This window comes from Amphibalanus amphitrite, unplaced genomic scaffold (assembly GCF_019059575.1).
Source record: "Amphibalanus amphitrite isolate SeventyFive unplaced genomic scaffold, NRLGWU_Aamphi_draft 000038F_arrow, whole genome shotgun sequence".
Lineage (NCBI taxonomy): Eukaryota > Metazoa > Arthropoda > Thecostraca > Balanomorpha > Balanidae > Amphibalanus > Amphibalanus amphitrite.
The window spans coordinates 917,893-935,619 of NW_024881534.1; the positions used below are offsets into that span (position 1 = coordinate 917,893).

Sequence of the window (17,727 nt, forward strand, 5' to 3'; positions counted from 1 at the left end):
AAATGGAATAAAACCATTTCATCCCAAATGGTGTGTCCCATTTGATCCCAATTGGTATCTAATGGTTTTTCCCATTTGATCTCAAATGGTTTTTCCCATTTGATCTCAAATGGTTTTTCCCATTTGATCCCAATTGGTGTCCAATTGGTCTCCAAATGGGAGAAAACCATTTCATCCCAAATGGTTTGTCCCATTTCATCCCAATTGGTTTTGAAATGGTTTCCATTTGGGAGTCGGGAGATATTCATATTTGATTTAAATTGTCCAAGTGGTCTCGAAATAGAATTTTATCTGATAAAGCGTGTCTTATTTAATCCCAATTGTTATTGAAATGGTTTCCATTTGGAAGATATATTCCTATTTGATATGAAATGGACAATGGTTTTCCCATTTGATCCCAATTGGTGTCGAAATGGTTCCCAAATGGAAAAGCAAATCTGTTTTGAAATGGTGTTCCCATTCTATTTCAACTGGTGTCGAAATGAAAAATGCATTTGAAAAGCATTCAAGGGTCGTTTTAGGCAAGAAAAAACATACTTAAATGGCAATAACTTTTATTTCATGAGATGAATAAAAGCAAAGTCCGAACCGTAGTCGGAGCTGGAGTCAATTTTTGAGTCAGAGTCGGAGTTAGAGTCATAAATCCACCACTTTGCAGCCCAGTTTCCAGATGTGTGACAAGTATGCTTGAAAAGTGTTTCTACCTTGATGGTCTCTAATGGTTTCAAGTGTGTTTTGAGTATGGACTGGGTATCTATTAGTTCCCAATTGGTACCCTAATGGTTTCTAATGGTTTTTAAACATTTGCTTAAATAATAGACTTAGAGGTAATGGGAAGACCTTTGACTGGTTATACTTGATAAGCATCACTACAAGGCCTTGGTTTTTCATTAAATAAAAATGATTCGCAAAATCCACGTCGTTTCCGCTCATTTAAACAGCACTACTTTTTCTCTGTGTGCCTACGCTGGCGGCGCCCGACCGTTGGCGCCCGACCGTTGGCGGCTTGGCGCCCGGCCGGCCGCGGCCGCGCCGGCGCCACAGTTCAAACCGGGCGTCGACGTCGGCCGGCCGGCCGGCGCGCCACCGTTTCGCGTTCGCTGGGCCTGGGACTGCCCGCGGTCGACCGGGACCCAGTCCTGCTGTAAAAGAGGAAGCTGAGCAGAATCACGCGGCTGGTGAGTGACTTTTCTTGTGCCTCTGTATGCGATATTCGTTTTACGACTGCAAATACTGAAAATAGTTATTTGAATAAATTTGGTTGCATTTGGCATCCTTGTAAGTACCTACTGAGTTTGACAGAGGTGAGAAAGAGGCTTAAAATTAGCGATCACAATTTATTTTGCCAGCAGAAAATTGTCAGTGCCATATTTGTTGTGGTCAGGCTGCCTAAATGACAATGCAAGTTGCATGAGCTTAAAGTTATTATATTGTGATATTTGACAAATGACCCTGTGTGGTAATTAATTTGATCCCATCGCCCAATTAACCCGTGCTGTCCTGTACTGTTGCAGGCACGAACTTGCACCAGACAGACGCCGTCTACCGGTTCTACACGGGTCCGGATGGGCTGCATGCCTGCATTATAGCTACGTTCTGACTTCTGAAAATTCTGATCGCCACGGAAGATTAAGAAATCTGTCAGAACAACAGACAGTATCACCGATCGGAATGATATTGTATCACGTCGTTCATTGTGCCTATGTGGAATAGCGTACGTATGGCCCAGTGTATAACTATTAACTACATTGTAATTCTGTTCTTGATTCTGATAGCAGTCGCCTCATCGATGTGGTGTTGACCAATGTCCATGTGTAGTTAATGTCTAATGTTGGTAGGTACGTACTGATGAAAATGTATAAGCTTGCAGAGTAAAACAATAAAATTAATTCACGGTGCAGTTTTTTTATTTTGTGGATGAAATGCATGGACTTCAAAAGGATCTTCAAATGGTAATCCAGCTGCCCAGTAAAAAATACCATTAGAAATTTCCAAATGGTTCCAAATGGGAAAAACCATTTGACTTATTGAACACTTTTCCAAATGGTTCCAAAGAGGTTCCATTTGAAATGTGTCCAATTGGCCACCAATTGGTACCAATTGGAACCATTTCATGACCATTTGAAATGTGTCCAATTGGTACCAATTGGTGACCAATTGGATACATTTCAAATGGTCATGAAATGGTTCCAATTGGTACCAATTGGTGGCCAATTGGACACATTTCAAATGGAACCTCTTTGGAACCATTTGGAAAAGTGTTCAATAAGTCAAATGGTTTTTCCCATTTGGAACCATTTGGTAATTTCTAATGGTATTTTTTACTGGGTATGGTCAAGAGTACCCATTTTCGGGAACGCATTTTCGTTCCCATGTTTGGGAACGATAAACCCAAATATGGGAACGCCATGTAGGCATTATTTAAAACAAGAAAAAGAACCGTTAAATGACGTCCAAAAAATATAAAACGATCGTGAACCGCCTGATATTTGCCTCAATATTGTTGGGAAAGAGTTTGATATTGTAAGGCCCATCGTAGTTTCAAATCCTTCCCCTATTTCTAAAGCAGTCCATCATCCGGGCCGCGAGCCCAAATTTGGGAACGCTCTCGTACACTGGCGCTGCAAGCGTTCCTTATTATGGGAACGGCGTACCCAAAATTGGGAACGATTTCACCGACGCCTTTCAGGGGCTCTTTTCATTAACAAGCATCACGTCCAACGCCGTAAATTATTGTTAACGCAACAATCATCAGATGACCTTTCCGGCAAGACCGTCGCATGTTTCGCCGGGTCTTCTGCGTTCTTATTCCCGTCGATCCCGCAGGGGGCACGCCCCCCTCTGCAGGATTACGTAATTTGCAACGCTCGGCGATGCTCAACAAGGTCTTCCATACCTATATTCACCGTCCGCGCCGAGGGTGGAGACATGTCAAGCACCCGTCTGTTTATCACCGATAGTTGACGAGCACAAGGAAGTATCCAAAAATGGGAACGCTGAATATGTTACACCCTCAAAACACCTAGTCCCAATGAAAATCTAGTTTTTTCCTTTCTTAATGAGTGTTATATAATACTGAACGAGGCCGGTGTAAATAAATTTTCAAGACCGAGGTCCTTACTGGATTTTTGAACGAGGCCGAAGGCCGAGTTCAAAAATCAGTAAGGACTGAGGTCTTGAAAATTTATCACCGGCCGAGTTTGGTATGTATTTTACTGTATGCCAACGATAAATTTATTTTCTGGACCGAAGCTCTTAGCCGACTTAGGAACGAGACCATCCCAAAATGCTGGCTTAAGTGCATTCTGGTAATGCATTTTTGACCGTGGTCAATTTGCTTACACCAGTTATTACCACACCCCTCTGGCTAATGTATTTGAATAGGCCAGGCATACAGTAAAAGTGGCAAAAGGCCTGGTAGGATGGGCACGAGGAATGATCGAAATCAGCATAAAAATTATAAATAAGCCACACAGAGCGACCTATATAAGAAAAATTTTCCCAAAACGATCATGCTTAGAAACACGGAAGACAAAAACCACGCTCATGACGCTCCTTATAAAACAACGCTAAATAGCTAGCATCCAAATAAAATATGTCTTTCCGGGCTGATGAAATACAGCTGAATAATTTTAAACCACTGAAAATGAGTTTACAACAGTAGTTCGGTAAAATCACTGACGTTCCACGCGGTCGTGCGCCCCGACACCAAAAGTCAACAATATTACCTCGGGACTGTCCGCGTGTTCGCTTGCATATGTCAGCATCTGGTGTCGCTAGTATGAAACTTCATAACCAGGCGAAAATTGTTATACTTGACCTCAAATTGTAAAAAACGCTTCATTTTCCTTTAAATTGCATGTTAAATGTAGTATAAGCGATGTTTTCACCATTCCGTGATTTCAAAAAATCATTAAAAATATCATTCGACGGTCAATTTCCTTGTTCAACGGTCAGATTAAAGATAATTTTATAGAGACTTAGTAGATACTTAAATTAGCGTGCACTTTTTTGAGACGTGATGCACTTATGAGTTTTAGTGGGCGAACGGCCGAAAAATAACCTTCCGTTCTCATAAATGGGAACGCCCGTTCCCATATTTGGGAACTCCGTTCCCAAAAATGGGAACGTTCCTATATTTGGGTACTCATGACCATAGTTCCACCTACTGATACCAAAATGGAAAAAGTCAAGTAAATAGGTATATTTTTGACTATACAAGGCCTTAAACAGAATGCAATGGAAAATGCAAATAAAAAAGACTGAAAATGATGGGTGACATTCAAATACAATATGCAATTTTGAGATATTAAACAAACATACTTACTTACTTATACTTATACTTATAAATCGCGGAATTTAGAAAGGCCACATGGCCTCTGGGATCCGGTCTTGTCGAGCTGTTTGTCTGTGTTGTGTGATGTTTCAGTCGTATGGGTGAGTCATGTGCATGAAGCGTGCCCAGTGACTGTCGAGCCTGGCCTTGAATGAGTCGACTGAAGGCGCATCAACAACAGTCGATGGCAGCGAATTCCAGTCGTTCACGACTCTCACGCTGAACGCGCTTCGTCTGACTCTGGAGTTGGTCCTGGACTTGGAAAGCTTCCATGTGTGTCCACGGGTCCGGGACGTCGCTGCTCGCGTAAAGAACTTGGACGCGTCAACGTCAACTCCCCCGTGGAGCACTTGGTAGACCGTTATCATATCGCCGCGGCGACGACGGTAGTAGAGAGACGGCAGGTTAAGTGTCTGGAGCCTCGCCTCGTAGGGGAGTTCGCGGATGCTGGCGACGAGCTTTGTGGCTCTCCTTTGGACCCTTTCAATCCGCTTCTGGTCCGCTCTGTTGAATGGCCCCCAGACCGCGTTGGCATACTCCAGATGGGGGCGGACCATTGTCCGGAAGAGCAGTGGCAACGTGGTTTCGTCGATGACGCAGAAGGATCGCCGAATGACTGCTAGGATGTGGGAAGCCTTGGAGATGGCGGCCGCCGCTTGCTCTCGGAATTTCAGCTGGTGGTCCATCTGCACCCCCAGATCCTTTTCCACCAAAACTTGTACGAGCTCGGTGCCTCCCATGTGATACCCCTGCCTGTCGTCTTGGCGACCCAAGTGCAGGCAAACGCATTTAGCGCGATTGAAGGGGAGTTGCCAACGATCCGACCACTCAATGAGTGCATCCAGGTCTCTCTGGAGTGTTTGGGCGTCTGAAACCTGGCTGACACTTCTGTACATCTTCGCGTCGTCGGCAAACATCTTGATGGTCGACGACACGTGGTCAGGTAAGTCATTTATGACAAAAATATTGCCCATATTGATATGTGATCATTTGGCTGTTGACTGCCTGACTGCGCAATGAGTAGATAAAACAAAGCCTGAGCCAGCAAAATACAAACTACAACAAGACTGATACAATGCTTTCAGTTAAATTTTTTGTCCAAATTCAAGCTTTGCCATTATCAACTATTAGCACCTTACATTGATAAGAGCCCTTATACATAGTTTCGCAGTAAGATCTTCATTTTGTATGTGCACACCATGCCAAAAACTATGCCACTAATAAAAAGCCTGGTGTCAAAGAAACCAGCATAGTGTTCAGAAATTTAAATTATAAGAAAAACACTGCAATAATTAAAATGCAGGATCTTGCTTTCAGTGCATCTCAGTTGGGGGGCCTTGGTAACAACTGGATTTCCATTACGTCATGGGTGATGATGTCACACCACGGGTGACGTTTCACTGCTGCTGCTGCTGTCCACGGAGGGCAGCGTTTGTGAGTGGAAAACAGTAGCAAAATTGTAAATGAAGGCAGTATTGGCGCTTATGCTACATATGAAATTTATATATAACAATGGGGATGTTCGGCTTATTTCCTCACCAGGTGGCAGCACTGCCTTCTTTGGACACAGAAACTGTGGCGGCGAATGCGCCACTGTGTTTTGCACTGTGTGGAGTCCGTGCGGTGTCGGTCAGAGGGACTAAATTTCGGTGAATTTGATAGCAATGGATTTGAATTTTGCTCAGATAGGTTGTGAATTTATATTCAGCAAGTGTCACAAACATGGAAAGGCAAGTTTACAAAGGACAGGAGACTTAGAACGTAACCGGACAAATCTTCGTATGGCAATTCTTCGTCGCGCAATTCCTCGTCCGCATTTCTTCGTCCGCAAATCTTCGTCGGCGCATTTATTCGTGTCGCATAACTTCGTCTCGCATTTCTTCGTAAGCGCAAATATTCGTAGCGCATTTTTTCGTATCCGCATTTCTTCGTACGCGCATTTCTTCGTCAAGCATTTTTTCGTCCACGCATTTCTTCGTCTACGCAAATCTTCGTCCGCATTTCTTCGTCCACGCAAATCTTCGTCTGCGCATATCTTCGTCCGCAAATCTTCGTCCCCGCAAATCTTCGTCCGCAAATCTTCGTCCGCATTTTTTCGTCCACGCATTTCTTCGTCTACGCAAATCTTCGTCCGCATTTCTTCGTCCACGCAAATCTTCGTCCCGGCAAATCTTCGTCCGCAAATCTTCGTCCGCAAATCTTCGTCCGCAAACCTTCGTTCGCAAATCTTCGTCCGCATTTCTCGTCCACGCATTTCTTCGTCCACGCAAATCTTCGTCCGCAAATCTTCGTCCGCAAATCTTTGTCTGCGCTATCTTCGTCTCCGCAAACATTCGTCCACAAATGTGGTTGAATAAAACCATGAAGAAAAATCAGACCATCTTAAGTGAATGACGAATTTAATGCATGGAATGGATGATCGAAACTTTTGAAGTCATGGCAGATGAGATCACTCAGTCAGGTGCAGCTATTGTATTTGGGAACCGACAATTGTAACATTCCATATCATTTGTGTCCCGGACATTCTTTTTTCGCGGTCGTTGAATGACAATATAATCTCTTGTGCCCTCGCCGGCATAGGCGGCGGAACGGGGAGGGCACCGGGGCACCGTTCCCCTCTTTAATTTTGGCCTTTTAACAGTAGCCCTATGGGCGTTGCATGGAAAGAATGGGACCAAAAGTCGGCAGTGCCGTGCCCCCCCCCCTTAATTGAAGGTGTTCCGCCGCTACTGCTCGCCGGACCTATTTGTTTTCTACATAGGTACACGCCGGCCGAGGGGGGCGGGTACGACCCCCCCCCCCCTCCCATCGCCGTTTCGCCACTGGTGGAGCTAGCGCGTCGCGGAAAAAACGAGCGTGTGCGCCGTTACGAGAAGCAGAGATTAATACCCGATTTTAAGGCCTTCTAGGTCAGGGGTCGACATACCGCCCGCGGGCCGGATCCGGCCAGGTGGGTGACGGTTGGATCCGGCCCGCGACCATCTGACGTCCGGCCCGCGGCTGGTATCAGTGACTTACATCGTGTTCCGGCCCGCGGTTCTTTCAGAAATCGACTCCGATATAAAAGTGACTGAAATGACCTTTGGCACAATACCTAGTTCTTCCTTCGCACACTTCATGAGTTTATAAACACCATTTGCGGGTGTTTTTGTCTAATTCTACTTAAAGACAAAACTTGCAACGGTAAGATTTGGTCAGCAGCTTTTGAGCGCAGCATCAACGACTGCTGGCTGCGTGCACTTGGCGGCTTCACGTGGTCTACTCGTTTAACCTTCCAGGCGGTGGGGGGGGGCATTTTTTGCCCCCCCCCTGTATCTCCGAAACTACTGGACGGATCCGGAAAATTTAAACGGCGTTCGATAGCCCTGTCAAATTTGTACAAGGAGGCTAAATTTCATTGACCTCGGGGTCACCGATGACGTCACAGGTCAGGTCAAAGATAACATGTTTCACCGTTCACGGGTCTTCTAGGGAAAGCGCTATAACACCGAGTAAAGCGCATTTTGTCGAAAATCAGCGATAGGGCGTCAGTTATCTAGTATGTACATATGTTGCTATTAGAGGTCACTGGTCATACCAGGTCAGGTCGCAGGTCAGGTCACCACGGGTCACCACATGAACCCAACCCGCAAATGGTGTTTATAAACTCATGAAGTGTGCGGAGGAAGAACTATTGTGCCAAAGCACATTTAAGTCACTTTTATATCGGAGTCGATTTCTGAAAGAACCGCGGGCCGGAACACGATGTAAGTCGCTGATACCAGCCGCGGGCCGGACGTCAGATGGTCGCGGGCCGGATCCAACCGTCACCCACCTGGCCGGATCCGGCCCGCGGGCCGTAAGCCGACCCCTGACCTAGAAGGCCTTAAAATCGGGTATTAACCCGCGCCCGCCTGGGGGTCTTGGATTTCCACGCCCTGCTGGGGGGGGGGGGGTGTTTGAACACCCCCCTTCTAACTCGACTCCTGGGCCACGTAGCGATACGCGGAAGGCGGCGTTCGAAAGAGCGTCAAAAATAATGAGGAAATCACTTCGGTCAATTTTTTGGTCAGGTCAAAGGTCAGGTCACCAGAGGTCATTGAAGGCAAAATTTCGCCAATTTCCAGGTCGAATGTCGACAATTTCCAAGAAGCCAACGCATAACTCGGGAACCAATAGAGCTACAGCGCCGCGGAAAAGCGCATTCGATAGCCCTATTAACGCCCTTTCTGAGTAATTTTCTCAGATTTGACCTAACGTCAACGGTTTTGCTTGCAGGGGGCAAAAACTGCAAATATAGCCGATTTTTTCGGAAAGTTTTTCTGCAATAACTTTTGACCCAAGCCTTGTACGAGCTTACTTTTACCGGCATCGTATTCCTCTCGTCAAGACGCATCGAATAAACTATAACTTGACCTTGAAAGGTCAACTTGAAAATTTGACCTCAGGTCAAGGTCATGACCTGACCGGAAAGGGTCATGTTGCATATCAGTCGATCCGTATCGTTGAGCTGAACACATCTAAGGCGTTTTCATCGCTCTAGCATGCCTCTATCAAAAGTTATTGGCGAAAAACTGTTAGATACCATTCGTGACCTAAGATGACCTCAGGGCATAAACAGGGGTCACGGACACCATTTTCATGTTCAGTGTGTCTAAACCACTTGTAATTCAGTGTTTGGGAGTGTTTATAATGTCTTTCGTCCAAAACAGGCGCATTTCAATTTTCTCCCATTGACTTATAAAATGGGGAGGTCGCAAAATTGACCTGACCTTAGGTCATCGATATCAAAATTCTGAGATATACATTTTGTACATGCTATTGCTCTTAGCAATCGCTGAAAGTTTCAAAGCGATCGGTCACTCGGTGTAGCTATGACAGACATTGAAACTTTTTATGAGGTGAGGTCACTTCAAGTGACCTGGTGACCTGACCTTGAATGACCTTGGTCTGAAATTTTCACAACATGTGTAGAATTGATGCATGATAAGGTGTAACAAAAACGGCGGCGCTCCGCGCCGCCGTTTTTGAGATATTCGCGAAAAGCCACAAGGGGGGGTGTTCAAACACCCCCCCCCCCCCAGCAGGGCGCGGGTTAATCTCTGCGTCTCGTAACGGCGCACACGCTCGTTTTTTCCGCGACGCGCTAGCTCCACCAGTGGCGAAACGGCGATGGGGGGGGGGTCGTACCCGCCCCCCTCGGCCGGCGTGTATGTAGAAAACAAATAGGTCCGGCGAGCAGTAGCGGCGGAACACTTTCAATTAGGGGGGGGGGGCACGGCACTGCCGACTTTTAGTCCCATTCTTTCCATGCAACGACCATAGGGCTACTGTTAAAGGGACCCTCCCACCTTAACATTAGTTTTGAGTTGAGATAGCCAAGTTTGCGGCCAGGCTCAGAAACCACCATTTATCCTGGTCGCAACCCCCGCAGCTTTATGGTGTTCAAGAAATTTCTTCCCTTTACTTGCAGGGTGGGACCAGCGTGGTCCCTATCTCTTAACCATTACGGGAATCTGATGACGTCATCAGGCTTTGGAACGTCCGTTAAATGTTTGACTAAAACGTTTTGTAGCACGCGGTGGTATATGCTGCTTTGCGCGCAACAAATGCCGCACTTTCAAATAAAGTCGTTAGGAACAGCGGAGATCCCAAAAAGTAAACAAAAGTAAAAGTCTAATATCTTGAAAACCGGTGAATATTTTTCGTTGAAATTTGGTAGATATTCGTTTTTGCTCTTTCTGAACCGAGCGACATCATTTTCATGCCAATTCATTAACTTTTTTGAAGGTGGGAGGGTCCCTTTAACCCGCGACCTGGTGGGGGGGGGGGCTATTTTTTGCCCCCCCTCCAGACTTTTCGATATATCTCCAGAACCGCTGCGCCGATCGTCACCAAACTTTCAGTACCCTCCCGGACATCAATTTTACACATTGTGACCAAACATTTTTCCAAAGGCTATGATAGGTTGGCCGGAAATGACGTCAGAGTGACGTCATGTTCTGCCGTTTTCGACCCAAAAAAGGGTTTCGCGGGAAGAGCTGTCAGGCCTATAGCTTTGCAAATACAGAAAAATGATAAAGACGTAAAAGCTGTAGAATCGACAGGGCTACAAAACAGCTATCTCGGATTTTTGAAATTTTTGGATTTTGACCCCCAAAAATCAAAAAATATTTTTTTTGGAAATAATAATCGAAAAATCCAAAAAGTTTTTTGAATTTCGCAAAAACCGGAATATATGTGATAGTCCTTACCGCCTTCCATCCACATACCAAATTTGAGATTGATACCTCTTTTTTTGGCGAAGTTATAGCGAAAAAACTGTTCAAAATTGATGACGTCAAATTTTCAAACTCAATTTTTAACAATTCTAGACCCCGTAGCGCAAAACAAAGACCACCATTAGACTCCCCGTGACGAGCTGCATCGAATCAATACCCATTTTTTGCAAAACTATCAACTTTAAAATTTGACCTTTTTTGGCCTGACCTTGACCTGACCTTGACCTGAACTTCACCAGAAAGTGAACAAAGCCGTACCTGATAGTCTTATAACCAACACCATTGAGTTGGAAATGAAAAATTGGCCATAAAACATGCATCACACAACCCTAGTAAAGTTGGGCTCATGTGACCTGACCTGTGACCCTTGGTGACCTGACCTGTGACCTGACCTGGTATTGTCAGTGACCTCTAATAGCAACACATCTACTAGGCAACTGACGCCCTATCGCTGATTCTCGACAAAATGCGTTTTCCTCGGTGTTATAGCGCATTCCCTAGAAGACCCGTGAACGGTGAAACATTTCATCTTTGACCTGACCTGTGACGTCATCGGTGACCCCGAGGTCAATGAAATTTGGTTTCCCACGACAAATTTGACAGGCCTTTCGAACGCCGTTTGAATTTTGTGGATCCGTCCAGTAGTTTCGGAGATATGAGGGGGGGCAAAAAATAGCCCCCCCCCCCCACCAGGTCGCGTTATAAACAGACCCCACCAGGGCGCGGGTTAAAAGGCCAAAATTAAAGAGGGGAACGGTGCCCCGGTGCCCTCCCCGTTCCGCCGCCTATGCCGGCGAGGGTAGGTACAAGAGATTATACCTATTGTCATTCATCGACCGCGAAAAAAAATGTCCGGACACAAATGATATGGAATGTTACAATTGTCGGATCCCAAATACAATAGCTTCACCTGACTGACCTCATCTACCTGACTTCAAAAGTTTCGATCATGCATTCCATGCATTAAATTCGTCATTCACTTGCAATGGTCTGATATTTCTTCATGGTTTTATTGAACCACATTTGTGGACGAATGTTTGCGGAGACGAAGATAGCGCAGACAAAGGTTTGCGGACGAAAATATGCGCAGACAAAGATTTGCGGACGAAGATTTGCGTGGACGAAGAAATGTGTGGACGAAAAATGCGGACGAAGATTTGCGGACGAAGATTTGCGGACGAAGATTTGCGGACGAAGATTTGCGGAGGAAGATTTGCGTGGACGAAGAAATGCGGACGAAGATTTGCGTAGACGAAGAAATGCGTGGACGAAAAAATGCGGACGAAGATTTGCGGACGAAGATTTGCGGGGACGAAGATTTGCGGACGAAGATATGCGCAGACGAAGATTTGCGTGGACGAAGAAATGTGGACGAAGATTTGCGTAGACGAAGAAATGCGTGGACGAAAAAATGCTTGACGAAGAAATGCGCCGACGAAGAAATGCGGAAACGAAGAAATGCGCTACGAATATTTGCGCTTACGAAGAAATGCGAGACGAAATAATGCGACACGAATAAATGCGCCGACGAAGATTTGCGGACGAAGAAATGCGGACGAAGAATTGCGCGACGAAGAAATGCCATACGAAGATTTGTCCTGGAATCGACTTAGAAAGGCTTCAATTGACGTGACCGAAGAGAGGCGAGAAGCCGAAGATAGACCGACTCCAAACGGTAATTCCATCGATGTAACACGTTTCCCGACATTTTTTTATGGCGAGCATAACTAAGAGTATAAAATAGTCTAACTTAACTCATAGCTGGATCTTGTATTGCCCATATGAGGTAATTTACCTGTATAAGTTTATGGGCATATCAATATAGGAAATTGACCTGCCCTTTGAGATAGGCATTATAAGATGATACATGCTGCTGAGAATGATTACATAAATTCAATGCATTTTTATAAGATTCATTGCAAGCATTTTAGCAGTGTTCTACTTTGTCTGGTACCAAAGATATTGCATGCAGATAAAGGTTATGATGGAAAAAGACAAATAGGATCTATTTTGACACCAGCAACCAGGAGGTATATGTAATAGAACACTAAGGCTACCTACTATTTATGAATTGTTACAAGTATTGATCATCCTACATGGTGTTACAGGTGCCCAGTGCAATCATGCTTCTGGTGCGGAGTTGTCAGGATGGAGTCTGAGGAATCAAGAAAGGCAGAGGACCTGCGTATGAAGGAACCAGCCCTGCGGATGAAGTTCTGAGGTGCATACAGAGGGATCCCACTGAAAGACCAGGTAGGAGTTGGTGAACAGCTTGTGCACTGCAGTATATCATCCAGAAGTAACTGATAGCCTTTCTTGCAAAATGTTTTTTTTAACTCATCACCACCTAAAGCTACTCATTATTGATATACCTTCATTTCATCAGGTAAATAATTGTTTACTATAAGTTTTGATTTACACTGAAGTGAACACTATTTTAGAATATTCCCTCTGCTTTTTTAGCAACAAAATACGGGCAAGTTTTTTGTTGTTTTTTAAAATAAATTTCACCTTCTAGAATATTTGTATAGGTAACTGCAATAAAAGTGCATTTCAAAATTGCAAATACTTTATGTAAAGTTCATGGGTCTTGATGATGTCACTGTATCCAGTTCATCATATCAGATTTCAACTGTGCTTAAACTGCAATGTTTTGCTAATTGCTTCAGTATATAATGTCCTTTTATCCATGCATGTTAAACATATGTATCTCATTATGACTTGCCATGATCTTTCCTTACTGTCTTATGCCATTTTTCATTTATTCACAGGTGCAATGCTGCATTGATAAGATCCAGATTCAAGAGCATGGATGCTACCAGATCCTGTGATTTGAAGTTACCAGTGTCACTGCTGCTACAAATGACATCAGCAACACTTCCTTTGGTGAAAGTTTAGAGGAGCAAACAGTTGGTGCTCTGTGTAGTCAGGCAGTGGAGTTTTGCCACAATCATGAAGGTGTCAATTTTTGCTCTGGCTTCTGGGACACCTTGGATCTACATTGCAACCTATGCTAGTGTTCAACATTTCGTGCCATAGTATCACTGATGCAAAGCGTGTTGCATCATACACAAATGAGAGCCAACAAATTGTCAGATATTTTCTAGTGATAGAGAACTGCATGCCTTAAGCAATTGTTGAAGGTGATAAGTGGTGAATGGTAGGGCTCAGCCACTCAGCTCCTTCCTTCAAAAGCTATCAATCAGCTCTAGAAGAGTAGTCATAGCAATGCTTCATATGTGAAGGCTACTTGCCTCAACAGAACATTGTGGATTTGTTAATTAAGTACCTCTTTATTACAAGTTTGTGCCCATTACAAGCCAAGCTTAGTTTACTTAGTTTGTTGCAAGTTTTCCAGGCAGCCTTCACACTTGTGTCGCTGAATATTTAACTTTAACTGATAGACCGACGAGATATTGTCCCTTTCGCATCAGATTGTAATCAGTCAGTCATGTTGGTAGAAGGTACAGTCTGTCTTAAAAGTATACCGCGCAAAGTGACGGTGGATCCATCAAGCCTGACCGAGGAAGGGCCTGCTATAATTTGAAAGTCACCGAACCAATTGACCTGGGGAACGGACGAGGATGTCATATAGAGCCACGCAGAAATCGCCGGTGATTCGTTGCCCATCATTACAGAATGAACGCATGCCGGATGAAGGGTTATGTCAATAGTCTGTACAAACTACAGGATGTGATTGACTTATCTGACAGTGACGAGCGCTAGAGGTCAACTTAAGACCGTAGGTATGCGTTCTTGTCATGGAATGTGTGCTGTAAATCGATTGTTTCATGCGTGTGAATATATGTCTGAATGTAATAAGGTTTTTAATTTCAACTGTGTAAGTTAAAATATGTGATAACATCGTATCTTTCGTACTCCGTAGCTTTTGGTGACCATTCGATCAGCTAGCTCCCTTTCCTTCCGCTCAATGACGATGTAGTAGTTTGCCTTTCACACGCGTCATTGTCTTCCTAATATCGAAATCAACTGTAGCTACTCATTTTAGCAAAATGATGAACCTGAAAAAGACATGAAACGCAGTTTCCGTTCGCGGCGCGTCGGCCGCCGTCGCCGCCCGCAGTGTTATCCCCGGCCTGGCCGGCGCCCGGCCGGCGCGTTGTGTCCAAAGCATACGGTGCTGCCACCTGGCGAGACTTTTTGGAACTCTTAGCGCGAACATCCCCATTATAGAGTTCAGTGATATAACAACATATTGATATTAGTGAATGTTTATTTTTGTTACTTTTCATAAACCCTCCAGTTTCCAGGGTCTGCATGCAAAAGTTCTGTTATTTTAGAGTCAAGCTATTGTACTTAGGGATTTATTTTGGCAATTTAGTCATGTGTTAGGTTATAAGGCTGCAGAAACTTTTAGTTGAGGTTGGTATCCACTATCCAGTTGCAGCTATAATTGTGTCATATTTTGTATCATTTTCTGAACATGTAAACACCTACCTTACCTTACCTTACCTTAGTTGGTCATCGGGTTATAAGGCCACTCGGCCTATGGGTCCCGCTCGTATCGAGTGAAAGGCATAATCGGAGAGGCTATGGTCGAATACCTATAACCTATGTGAAACGTACCTATGGCTACCTATATGAATTCAAATATTGTGATTGTAGAAAAGCAGTTACCCTCACATTGCAGCGGGGATTAGAACAATTAACCACACTTGTTATACTAAAAGCCTGTTTGCCATCAATTTTGGGAATTCAAATTGGGTAATGGTAAGGTAGACGTAGCACAAGCTGCCCTATGCACGAGAATGGGTTTTTCTAACCAAACCTTACCTAACCTGACCTACAACCTACAGCCTTAAACCTAAAATTTACAACCTACGACCTAGTCCTACGGTATGGCATATCACGACAGCTTGTGCTTCGTCTGCTACCATGACCCAACTTTGTTCCAATTCATACCAACTTGGGATGACAGTCACTGCAGATGTGTGCTGACCATGCAGGTCTTTGTTACAATTGCAATTCTATTGCGTTACAGGTTCGGAGAATGGGTTTTTCTAACCAAACCTTACCTAACCTGACCTACAACCTACAGCCTTAAACCTAAAATTTACAACCTACGACCTAGTCCTACGGTATGGCATATCACGACAGCTTGTGCTACGTCTGCTACCATGACCCAACTTTGTTCCAATTCATACCAACTTGGGATGACAGTCACTGCAGATGTGTGCTGACCATGCAGGTCTTTGTTACAATTGCAATTCTATTGCGTTACAGGTTCGGCGTTCTACAGCTGCGACCCGCCATGGCTGGGCCACCGCGGCGGCATCACCTTCAGGGTGGACCTGCGTCCTGCCCGTGGCCACCCGCCGGTCGGACCCGCCTGCAGTCCGCAGGGAAGCTGCCCTGCGAGCCATTGCAGAGCTCCCGCACCCGGACGTCACTATCTGGTCGGACGGCTCGGCTCGCGGCGGGACGGAACAGGGCGGCGCAGGCGCGCTGATCCAGTTCCACCACCTCAACAGAGAAGAGACCGTGCTCCAGGGGCGGTCTGCTCCAGCCTAAGAGCAGAACTGACCGCCATGCGCGAGGCGTTCGCGGCTGTGGCCGGCCTGGAGGACGGGGAGTTGGCATCGACCAAGTCGGTTCGGTCCGCCTCCTCACCGACTCTAGGTCTGGGCTCCAACTACTCGGCCGCGGCCCAGCTAACCAGACCATGGCCCTGGCCGCCGAGGTCTGGAGGCTGCTGAGCACCCTCGCCGAGAACGGCACCGAGACGGTGCTCCAGTGGGTGCCAGGCCATGCCGGGCTGGACGGCAACGAAACCGCCGACCGCCTGGCTGGCGAGGACACGGCGGGCGACCAAGACAGCGCACCGATCGACCTGTCGAGTGCGCGGGCCGCCGTCACGCGCCATGTCCGGGAGCTGTCGCGACAGAGGGCAACCGCTGCCCACCCGCACCCGGACCCCACGCCTGGCCACGACTCCCTGGCGCGCTGGGGGTCGGTCACGGTGACGCTGTCCCAGCTGAGGACCGGCACATCACCGCTGACCCGTGACACGCTCCACAAGATTGGCCTGGCAGCCGACGACGAATGCCCCGCGTGCGGGGAGCCCGACAGCGCGGCGCACCTACTGACCGATTGTCCGGCCTATGAGGCGGCCAGCCGCCGCCGCTGGGGTGTCGACCCTCGCCTGGTCGACGTCCTCGGCGGCCCGGCGACGAAGGTCGTCACCTTCATCGAGGATGTTGGGCGGACCGAGCTGCCGCTCGACCCGCCGCCCCCCTGAGCGGGTTGGCGGTGGGATGCAGAAGAAGAAGAAGAAGCAACTGCCAGCGCGCCACGGCGGCGAAGCCGAGTTCCGCCGCTGGACCGCCCGCGCAATGGCCAGCACAGACAAGAGACAACCGAATCACAACACCTACAATTACGTTATTGTTATGGTATTGTTACAATTAACCCTGCTCTTTCGAGCGTGGATGCACGCTGAAATTGTCGCATAATTCCATGCAGCTTCCACCCTTCTGCAATACAAAGCTTGAATACAAAGTAGTCTTGCAATAGGTTTAGAACTTATGTGCAGATTGTCGATGCTGGTTGACTTGATGATTGGAATTGTGTTTATCTGTTTCATCTGTTTTGACTTAAATATATGGCCATGGACTTTGGCCTACCTTGGGAAGTGTCTCTGATTTCAACAAAACATTTTTCATCAGGGTACGCTGCAGGGTACATAGTACATACGTAGTGAAATTTTTTAGCATGTATGGGTGCGCATGTGGAGATGTAGACTGCGAATGAGACGGACCACGACGGTTTTTGAACCAATTAAATCTGATTGACAACATAATGTAGGACTAAAACCTGACTGTCAGAAGAACATTCACAGAATATTCACTTCACCCGGTACAACGAAAAGGGAAAGTCAGGGAACAGAGGCAGGGTACATCTCGAAGATCAAATTGCAGGTGCCGATTGGTTATGGATCATCGCAGCTCGAGGTACTGCCTTGTGCTGCTTTATTGTTAACTGAAATTGTTTCCACCTTGTATTGAAAGAAGTCATTATGGAAGATTTTAAAAAGGTTCTTAAAAAATGTTAAATACTTTGAATTTATATTTTTGCAGAATTATACACCCGTATCATTCTTTACATGTCAAT

At 45.9% G+C, this 17,727-nt stretch overlaps 2 protein-coding genes across 5 annotated transcripts in view; one reads left to right on the forward strand and one right to left on the reverse strand.

The window, feature by feature from the left end:
- The window catches only part of LOC122373218 (exocyst complex component 6B-like), a 34,173-nt gene that overhangs the window by 9,928 nt on the left and 6,518 nt on the right, over positions 1-17,727 (reverse strand). The window lies entirely within an intron of this gene.
- LOC122373254 lies at positions 12,160-17,243 on the forward strand. Its single transcript, XM_043351133.1, has 3 exons — positions 12,160-12,271; positions 12,705-12,849; positions 13,368-17,243. Exon 3 carries the CDS (start codon positions 16,280-16,282, stop codon positions 16,853-16,855), a length of 576 nt encoding a protein of 191 aa, XP_043207068.1. The 5' UTR covers positions 12,160-12,271; positions 12,705-12,849; positions 13,368-16,279; the 3' UTR covers positions 16,856-17,243.

Excerpts from the sequence above, each read along its gene's own strand:
- LOC122373254 (XM_043351133.1), top strand. The coding sequence starts at position 16,280 with ATGGCCCTGGCCGCCGAGGTCTGGAGGCTGCTGAGCACCCTCGCCGAG.